At 36.9% G+C, this 10,937-nt stretch overlaps 1 protein-coding gene across 2 annotated transcripts in view; it reads left to right on the forward strand.

The window, feature by feature from the left end:
• LOC107568465 (arf-GAP with Rho-GAP domain, ANK repeat and PH domain-containing protein 1-like) overlaps nt 1-9,692 on the forward strand; it is a 34,098-nt gene extending 24,406 nt beyond the window's left edge. The window contains exons 3-6 of one of the 2 annotated variants that reach the window (XM_016254437.1): nt 4,225-4,343; nt 5,984-6,066; nt 6,166-6,272; nt 9,479-9,692. In XM_016254437.1, coding sequence (XP_016109923.1) covers nt 4,225-4,343; nt 5,984-6,066; nt 6,166-6,272; nt 9,479-9,671 — 502 coding nt within the window. In that variant the 3' untranslated portion in view covers nt 9,672-9,692. Of the gene's footprint in view, nt 1-4,224; nt 4,344-5,983; nt 6,067-6,165; nt 6,273-7,238; nt 7,412-9,018; nt 9,102-9,200; nt 9,308-9,478 lie in introns of both variants that reach the window. The other variant, XM_016254436.1, reaches the window with a different exon arrangement.
• Nucleotides 9,693-10,937: the final 1,245 nt, after the last annotated feature.

Genomic DNA, 10,937 nt, shown 5'->3' on the forward strand with positions numbered 1-10,937 from the left:
ATAGTTGTGTAAATACTGTCATACTAACAGCTGTCTGAATAATTTTTTGGTTTATTGTAATCCATTACATACCTTTCTATCAAAGTTATCTAACATTATCAAGTTGAATTTGTTCTGACACAAATTAAATAAAATAAAATATTTTATTACCATTTTCTAAACTATAGCAAATAAACTGTGATGATGTGAGAAACGTTGAAGGTGTCTATAAATGTCTGTTTGATAAATGAAGTTAACCAACTACATTATATATACTCTTTTGGTTTCTGTACCCAATATTTGAAAAATGTATAAATGCAATAAAAATATCGGTACTCGGTATCGGCAAGTACCAAAAATAAAAGTATCGGTATCGGGCAAGTACTGGAAAAAGTGGTATCGGTGCATCCCTGTATAGAAGATATAGGCAAGGCAAGGCAAGGCAAGTTTATTTGTATAGCACATTTCATACACAATGGTAATTCAAAGTGCTTTACATAAAATAAAATAAAAACAATAATCACAACAATAAAACAAGGAATTTAAAAACTTTGAAAATTATTAAAAAAAAAAAAAAAATTGTATATATATATACAAATTATATATAAAAAATATATATATAAACCTCTTCCATACAGTTGGGTTGTGTGTTTATGGTAAATCTGGCTTTACATGTGTAGTACAGGTACAGAAAGGTTTCTGCCGCTCCAGAGTCCAGTAGCGTTGTGCTTTCCATCACTCCGTCTGATGAGGTGTTCAGATGAGCTGGAAAAACTTAATCACAGCGTTTCTGTTTTCACAATGACACATGAGCTAGTGAAACTGCAGTCATCTCAGTCAGTCTGTGCTCTATAAATGGGTGTTCATATGTATCTTCATATTACAAAAAAACAAAAACATTTTATTTATAAAAAGCATCAGCAGCAACATTAATAAGCAAAATACATGTAGAATGTCTAATGTTTTCAAATGGAGAAAATAAATAAAGGACAGGAGTCATCTTCATTTTAAACTACAGTTTTAGTAGGTTTATAATTTGTTTAATAGTGACTATCTTTATAGAGCACAGACTGACTGAGATGACTTTAATATTCTAATTCACTGATTAAATGTAAGAATTTGACTCAAAAGATAATGCACACTTATAGAAAAATGGCTTTATAAAGGTAAAATGCCCATAAAAGGTAAAAATCAATTTAAACTTATTGGAAAAGATTAATTTCTGTCTGACCACCACACAGAATATGAATAATATTAAAAACTTTAGGAGTCAGCTGTCCACGAAGGTCCTTAAGATACCAGCATGATAACACACTCAATCAGTTGAATGAAGGACTCCATTTCGCCTCAACATTTCTTATTTATATATTCTTAAATGCATTTAAAACAGTAATCTCATAACATTATTTATTGCAGTTGTAATTATTGTTATTTGCAGGGTAGCAGTCCTATAGTGTATATTGAATTTATTGATAAATTGTAATAATTTGGTTAAAAATAGGCCTTTGTAAAGGTAAATAAAAATATGCAGATTTAAGTATGTAAAAGCTGATAGAACACTGATGAAAATATTGCTTCAGAATAAATTGTTTACTCCACCAAAAATCTCAATGATGCAGTTATTTTGCAGGGATATTTTGTATGGATTATTGTCTGCTGACATGAAAAGTTCACTGTATATCGTAGTAATAAGTAATAAAATTAGTATTTTCATTACAGGTTTAGGTCTTAAATTTCATATAAGCTGGTATTAAAAAGGTCTTAAATTTAACTTGTTCATGTCTGCAGAAACCCTGAAAAGTTTAACACCGATATTTCACTTGCCTTCACTCATTTTGAACACTGCGTGCTTGAGCGTTTCGCTCTCCGTCTTTAAAGCGCACTATTTTGTATTTGACACACCGTAAACTCTAGTGTGAAGGCGCTTAGCTGAGAGCGCTCTGTGTTTCTCTCACACATCTGAAAAGAGGGAGAGCAATACAGTCTTACTTACAACATAGTATGCTTGCGCTACATGTAAATTCTATTCTTTGTTGTATCTTCCTTTCAAAATAGTGGAGTTCATTAGGAATTCAGACTTTAAGAACAAGCAGAGCAACTTCTGGTTTCTTCAGTAATGCACGAACAGCAATCTCATTGGCTGGCGAACCCAGACATCGTGATTAATATTCATTAACCCAGCAGCTCATGTTTGTGAGTGTGTGTGTGTGTTTGTGAATGTGTGTGTTTGTGTGTTTGTGAGTGTGCGTGTGTTTGTGTGCGTGTGTTACAGGGTTGATGTTACAGAGCTGAAGCGCTAGTGAAGGCTTCATTCATAACTCAGTATTTAGCAGATCTTTTGGTTTTTAAAACTGATGGTCAGTTGTTCCGCTGGTCACAGGAAACACTATTGTTTGACCGTCCATATGGGCATGATCTTTAACACACATCAGGAAATGTGTTTCTAGTCTGATAAATGTTCAACAAATGCTGTTCAAGTGCTGACATAAACCTGGGAATTCCTGTGTTCTCTCTAAATGTCGGGTGAATGTCAGACAGCAGTCGAAACGTGGCCCAATTCACCCTTTCTTCACATTACACAGAGTTTGTTGTGTGAGAAAACACTGCAGAATCTCTTTTACTGCTGTAAGACTTAAAGCTCATTTACTGTCTGCTGTGTTTAGAATTTAGAACACGTTTATCAAACAAATATACTACTGGCCAAAAATTTTAATGTTTTTGAAAGAAGTCTCTTCTGCTCACTAAGGCTGGATTTATTTGATCAAAAATACAATAAAACCAGTAAAAATAGTGAAATATTATTAGAATTTCAAATATCTGTTTTCTGTGTGAATCTCTGTTAAACTGTAATGTATTTCTGAGATGCGCAGCTGTATTTTCAGCATCATTCCTCCAGTCTTCAGTGTCACATGATCTTCAGAAATCAGTATAATATGCTGATCTGCTGATTATCAATATTTAAAACAGTTCAGTAAATTTTTTTCAGGATTCTTTGATGAATAGAAAGATCCAAAGATCAGCATTTATCTGAAATAAAAAGCTTTTGTGACATTATACACTATTCCTTTTAGTATAATTTGTATTATTTTTTGGGGAAAGAAATTATAGAAATTAATACTTTTATTTAGCAAGGATGCTTAAAATGTATCAAAAGTGATGATAAAGGCATTTATAATGTTACAAAAGATTTCTATTTCAGATAAATAGTGTTCATATCGATATCGGAATTATATCATATTGACCGAAATTAAGAAATATATCATTATCAATTTTGGCCATATCGTCCAGCCCTACTTTTATTTATCGAGGACGCATTAAAGTGATCAAAAGTGACCGTAAAGACATTTATAATGTTACAGAAGATTTCTATTTCAAATAAATGCTGTTCTTCTGAACTTTCTGTTCATCTGTGAATCCTGAAAAATAAAATGCATCACAGTTTCCACAAAAATATTGTGCAGCACAACTGTGTTCAACATTGATAATAATCAGAAATGTTTCTCGAGCAGCAAATCAGCATATTATACTGATTTCTGAAGATCATGTGACACTGAAGACTGGAGGAATGATGCTGAAAATACAGCTGCGCATCACAGAAATACATTACAGTTTAACAGAGATTCACACAGAAAACAGCTGTTTTACATTCTAATAATATTATACTATTTTTTTACTGTATATTTGATACAATTAAATGCAGCCTTGGTGAGCAGAAGATACTTCTTTCAACAATATTAAAACATCTTATTTGTTGTTTCTCTTTTTCTAAACTTTTGACCAATAGTAAAATAATGAAAATAATGATTAAGCATTGCACAACTTGTATTTAATAATGATTTCCTTGAGCAGCTTACACTTTGTTGTTCTTGTTAATCCTATAGTTATCATGCTAACATGGATGAATGGATATGATGTAATATACACATAGAATTGTTTGAAAAGAGATCATGTGCAATAAGAGCAGAAACATGAGGTCAAGTCCATTGCAATTTTATGTTGACTTAAGTTAAGCAGTGACTCAGTACAGGTGTGTTAGTCGATCACTATCAGCTCTCATGGAACCTGTTGCGTCAGGTGCTTCTGAACTCACAGACGTACAGCGACACGAACCTGATCTCTCTCTCAGAGTCAGAATAACAGAATAAAGTGTCTGCCGCTAGCGTTGAATCCTCTGACTGACGCTCTCTTCAGCAGACTGTCCTGTGAGCCGAGTAATGGAGTAATGACCTCTGTCTGCTCCTCCAGCTCTCCTGCAGATGATCCACCCAGCACGGATCGAGTCCCAGACGTCCCGCTTCGAATGATCAGACCTCCAAACGAGAGCTCAAAGAGAGACGTCCCGCTGCCGCCGCCGCTCAGAAACAGTGAGTAGACCGTTTGCTCTGCATGCTAAAGAAAGTATGTCGTGAGTAGACCTGCATGCTAAAGAAAGTATGTCATGACTTTAACCTCATCAGCAGTTACTCTAGCGTGACAAACCACCATACCACCATAACCAGGCACAAAAGCATGATGTGTGTTTGTGACAGGTGCCGGTTTCTTTCATGCTTCGTTGAAACAAGAAGTTGACATTTCAAAGACCTTGTTCCACTTTTTTAAAATAGCCAATAGGCTTTAGTTTGCGTCTTATCTGTGAACATGATTGACAGCCTAGGATTCAGGGAGCGGGGCTTTCTAGAGCAGTGGTTTTCAAACCCTCGGGTCGCCAGGATGATTTAAGGAAAATGTAAATGTAACAAAGGTCAAAACTCGGGGAAGAAGGAACCGGCGTAACTTTAATAACGTGACTTTAAAGGGATAGTTCACCCAAAAATGAAAATTACCCCATGATTTACTCGCCCTCAAGCCCATCCTAGGTGTATATGACTTTCTTCTTTCAGTCGAATCCAATCAGAGTTGTATTTAAAAACGTCCTGGCTCTTCCAAGATTTATAATGGCAGTGAATGGGTGTTATTTTTTAATAGTCCAAAAGAAGTCCAATAAAGCGCATCCATCCATCATAAAAAGTGCTCCACACGGCGGTGAATAAAGGCCGAAGAAGAATGGGCTCTTGGGTCAGTGTACTGATAACCATCTATAACACTTTGTAACCGGTCAGCAATGCTGAGAAGACTCTAACAACTGCCTGCAAACACCCAGAACAGCCTAGAAACAGCCTTGTAATTGCAAGTCTGTCTAGAACAGGGGTGGACAAACTTGGCCCTTCCAAGCCACTTTCCTTCAGAGTTTAGCTCCAACCCTAATCAAACACACCTGAACCAGCTAATCATTGTCTTCAAGACTACTAGAAGGCTACAGGCAGGTGAGTTTTATCAGAGTTGGATCAAATCTCTGCAGGAAAGTGGCCTGGAAGGGCCAAGTTAGCCCATCACTGGTCTAGAAAATGCGTGAAATATGCGTTCTGTGTGAACGGCTTGGTTTCAGTTTTGATGTAAACAAGATCTTTTTTGAGTTTGAGTTTGCCTTTAGCGGCGTTTAGAGTTTCCAGATGAGACGATCACGTTCGGAGCGCAAACATCCTGCTTATCAGCGCTGTCTTACACCAACCCAACCTGTTTCTCAGTGCCTTCTTTTACTGTATATCGGCACTTACTATAGTCTCATTATCATTATCATTTATTTTTTCTAATAGCTAGATTCATATTGCTAAAACATGCAATAGAAGAAACAGCTTTGAAGAAACAGTCTGGTCAGAATTGCAAGCTCCAATCAGACTGTGACTCTTTTTTAGGAAAATAAAGCTACATTTGGTCCTAATATGCAATTTTGCATTTTTAACACAATTTAGTGTAAAAGTGTCTTATTTTTGACAGTCTTATCGAATAACGAGTCAATAAGATGTTAAAAATCAGCTTTTTCTTCCAGTTCATCCATCAAACAGCATTTGGAAGGTCGAGTCTCTCGCATTGCATTGTGGGATACAGAAAGGTTGCACTGAAATTTATCTGTTTCTCAGTATCTCTCACTGTTTTCCCTCATTCTGTCCATCATGACTCCCTGTAGAGTTGGACTCGGATGAAAGTTCAGATGAATATGACGAGCGTGAGCCCAGCAGAGACGCTAAACACATAGATATGGCCAGCAAGGTGCGTCAAGAGCCTTTCACACGCTGTTTTATTCCCAACACATCAGAACTGTCCAATAGCGACAGACGCTGTATGATTGACAGCTGCTTCCTCCAATAGATGTCCTTGATGGTTCCCAAGGTAACGAAACCCCGTTACAGCAGCCTGTGCAGCGACGACGAGCTACTAGATGATGAAACCAACTGTTACGAGTCAGTGTCCGAGAAGTGAGTCACTTTTATTTTTCTGCTGACAGCGATTACGCAAATGTGTACGTTCCTGAATTGTTATTGTACAGTTCAGTTTAGTTAGTTGTCGCTGATTTGGTAATAGGAGAAATTCATGTCATGTTGCAATGTGATTATTTCAAATAAATGCTGTTCTTCTGAACTTTCTGTTCATCTGTGAATCCTGAAAAATAAAATGCATCACAGTTTCCACAAAAATATTGTGCAGCACAACTGTGTTCAACATTGATAATAATCAGAAATGTTTCTGGAGCAGCAGATCAGCATATTATACTGATTTCTGAAGATCATGTGACACTGAAGACTGGAGGAATGATGCTGAAAATACAGCTGCGCATCACAGAAATACATTACAGTTTAACAGAGATTCACACAGAAAACAGCTGTTTTACATTCTAATAATATTATACTATTTTTTTACTGTATATTTGATACAATTAAATGCAGCCTTGGTGAGCAGAAGATACTTCTTTCAACAATATTAAAACATCTTATTTGTTGTTTCTCTTTTTCTAAACTTTTGACCAATTGTAAAATAATGAAAATAATGATTGATTAAGCATTGCACAACTTGTATTTAATAATGATTTCCTTGAGCAGCTTACACTTTGTTGTTCTTGTTAATCCTATAGTTATCATGCTAACATGGATGAATGGATATGATGTAATATACACATAGAATTGTTTGAAAAGAGATCATGTGCAATAAGAGCAGAAACATGAGGTCAAGTCCATTGCAATTTTATGTTGACTTAAGTTAAGCAGTGACTCAGTACAGGTGTGTTAGTCGATCACTATCAGCTCTCATGGAACCTGTTGCGTCAGGTGCTTCTGAACTCACAGACGTACAGCGACACGAACCTGATCTCTCTCTCAGAGTCAGAATAAAGCTCCTCTCTGTCTGCCGCTAGCGTTGAATCCTCTGACTGACGCTCTCTTCAGCAGACTGTCCTGTGAGCCGAGTAATGACGAAGCTTCCTCTGTCTGCTCCTCCAGCTCTCCTGCAGATGATCCACCCAGCACGGATCGAGTCCCAGACGTCCCGCTTCGAATGATCAGACCTCCAAACGAGAGCTCAAAGAGAGACGTCCCACCGCTGCCGCCGCCGCTCAGAAACAGTGAGTTTACCGTTTGCTCTGCATGCTAAAGAAAGTATGTCATGACTTTAACCTCATCAGCAGTTACTCTAGCGTGACAAACCACCATAACCATAATACCAGGCACAAAAGCATGATGTGTGTTTGTGACAGGTGCCGGTTTCTTTCATGCTTCGTTGAAACAAGAAGTTGACATTTCAAAGACCTTGTTCCACTTTTTTAAAATAGCCAATAGGCTTTAGTTTGCGTCTTATCTGTGAACATGATTGACAGCCTAGGATTCAGGGAGCGGGGCTTTCTAGAGCAGTGGTTTTCAAACCCTCGGGTCGCCAGGATGATTTAAGGAAAATGTAAATGTAACAAAGGTCAAAACTCGGGGAAGAAGGAACCGGCGTAACTTTAATAACGTGACTTTAAAGGGATAGTTCACCCAAAAATGAAAATTACCCCATGATTTACTCGCCCTCAAGCCCATCCTAGGTGTATATGACTTTCTTCTTTCAGTCGAATCCAATCAGAGTTGTATTTAAAAACGTCCTGGCTCTTCCAAGATTTATAATGGCAGTGAATGGGTGTTATTTTTTAATAGTCCAAAAGAAGTCCAATAAAGCGCATCCATCCATCATAAAAAGTGCTCCACACGGCGGTGAATAAAGGCCGAAGAAGAATGGGCTCTTGGGTCAGTGTACTGATAACCATCTATAACACTTTGTAACCGGTCAGCAATGCTGAGAAGACTCTAACAACTGCCTGCAAACACCCAGAACAGCCTAGAAACAGCCTTGTAATTGCAAGTCTGTCTAGAACAGGGGTGGACAAACTTGGCCCTTCCAAGCCACTTTCCTTCAGAGTTTAGCTCCAACCCTAATCAAACACACCTGAACCAGCTAATCATTGTCTTCAAGACTACTAGAAGGCTACAGGCAGGTGAGTTTTATCAGAGTTGGATCAAATCTCTGCAGGAAAGTGGCCTGGAAGGGCCAAGTTAGCCCATCACTGGTCTAGAAAATGCGTGAAATATGCGTTCTGTGTGAACGGCTTGGTTTCAGTTTTGATGTAAACAAGATCTTTTTTGAGTTTGAGTTTGCCTTTAGCGGCGTTTAGAGTTTCCAGATGAGACGATCACGTTCGGAGCGCAAACATCCTGCTTATCAGCGCTGTCTTACACCAACCCAACCTGTTTCTCAGTGCCTTCTTTTACTGTATATCGGCACTTACTATAGTCTCATTATCATTATCATTTATTTTTTCTAATAGCTAGATTCATATTGCTAAAACATGCAATAGAAGAAACAGCTTTGAAGAAACAGTCTGGTCAGAATTGCAAGCTCCAATCAGACTGTGACTCTTTTTTAGGAAAATAAAGCTACATTTGGTCCTAATATGCAATTTTGCATTTTTAACACAATTTAGTGTAAAAGTGTCTTATTTTTGACAGTCTTATCGAATAACGAGTCAATAAGATGTTAAAAATCAGCTTTTTCTTCCAGTTCATCCATCAAACAGCATTTGGAAGGTCGAGTCTCTCGCATTGCATTGTGGGATACAGAAAGGTTGCACTGAAATTTATCTGTTTCTCAGTATCTCTCACTGTTTTCCCTCATTCTGTCCATCATGACTCCCTGTAGAGTTGGACTCGGATGAAAGTTCAGATGAATATGACGAGCGTGAGCCCAGCAGAGACGCTAAACACATAGATATGGCCAGCAAGGTGCGTCAAGAGCCTTTCACACGCTGTTTTATTCCCAACACATCAGAACTGTCCAATAGCGACAGACGCTGTATGATTGACAGCTGCTTCCTCCAATAGATGTCCTTGATGGTTCCCAAGGTAACGAAACCCCGTTACAGCAGCCTGTGCAGCGACGACGAGCTACTAGATGATGAAACCAACTGTTACGAGTCAGTGTCCGAGAAGTGAGTCACTTTTATTTTTCTGCTGACAGCGATTACGCAAATGTGTACGTTCCTGAATTGTTATTGTACAGTTCAGTTTAGTTAGTTGTCGCTGATTTGGTAATAGGAGAAATTCATGTCATGTTGCAATGTGATAATGTAACACTTCTCTCTTTTGGTGCTCTCTCTCAGACGGGGTTCATGGATCGAAGATTTGGGTTCGATCTCCGGCTCTCAGAACAGCATCTACCTGCCAAACACAGGCCACGTTAGTGCTCCGCCGCCTCGGGAAGACCTCGACTCCACCAGCGTCCCAGTTATTAAAGTGGGCTGGCTGGACAAGAATCCTCCTCAGGGGTGCGTGCGTGTTTTGTTTTCACACTGACTTTTGAACATCTCAAGATTTAATTTTTTGAACCGGTTCTTTTATATGACTCATTTGAACGAACTGATTCCCTAAACTGAATCAGAATTCCCAGCCATAAGCATAAAACACATCAGAAGCTGCATGCACGATGTACACGTTTTTAAATATTTCAGTCGTTCTGCACAATTGTGAAATGTATTCGCCGTTCCTGAGTGAAATGGAATGGTTTATGGTTTAATCTGAGACTAATATACAAATCTGTCTTTTTTTATTTCTAAATCTTGAGTTTGATTTGGTCTTCCACATGATTCTGTGAAGAGGCATCATGTCAGTCGTGTCTTCCAGATTCAGAACACACACACACACACACACACACTCTCACACACACACACTCTCACAGAGACACACACACACACTCACACACACACACACACACACACACACAAAGAGTAAACAAATAAAATATTGAATTTGATTAAATTTGTACTTTTAAATAATGGTAAAATATAAGTTATAAATAATATAATAATACTAACAATATTTAATGTATAAGTGTTTATTTTGTTTGTTTTTATTTTTAATTATTATGATTACATTTTTTTTAATTTATTTAAAATGTTTATTATAAAATGATTATATAATATATATATGATATATAATGATATATATATATGTGTGTGTGTGTAAAATAGTGCTGTCAGTTGATGAAAAAATTTACTAATTAATCGTGATTAAACATTAAAGTTTTTAAATATACTTTTATATTGCAATAATTTTACATTCAATCTTCAAATTAATGCAGAAACAACATAAAGACATATTAGTTTAATATTAGTTTTTTTATGACTGAAGGCGAGTATCACTGATACCAATACTACTGATGTCTCTATGAATATTTAACCATTGACTAGCATTCAACATTACAGTATAATTGAGAGCTGTCAATTTTAACATTTATTAGACTTTAAAATAACTTCTTATTTAACCCTTGTGTGACCTTTTGGACATTTTTGTCCTTTTCAGTTTAGTTTTTTTGATAATTTTGCCTGTGTTATTGCCAACTGCATAAATTTTGGCACATATGTGTATTTTTATTGGAATTTTACTATTTCACTTCAATTTCCTTTAATAAATTTGTTTTGCACTTGGTACAAAAAATGGTTTCTCTCAGGACCTTACGTCCTATTTTTACCTATTTTTAATCGCAGTGCCATTTAACTGTAAAATGATGCAATTTTTGTTAATAGGCTTTCATTCTGTTGGCAAGGCTTTAAACTTTTATTT

The sequence above is a fragment of the Sinocyclocheilus grahami genome, unplaced genomic scaffold (genome assembly GCF_001515645.1).
Source record: "Sinocyclocheilus grahami isolate Dianchi unplaced genomic scaffold, SAMN03320097.WGS_v1.1 scaffold1247.1, whole genome shotgun sequence".
Classification (NCBI taxonomy): domain Eukaryota; kingdom Metazoa; phylum Chordata; class Actinopteri; order Cypriniformes; family Cyprinidae; genus Sinocyclocheilus; species Sinocyclocheilus grahami.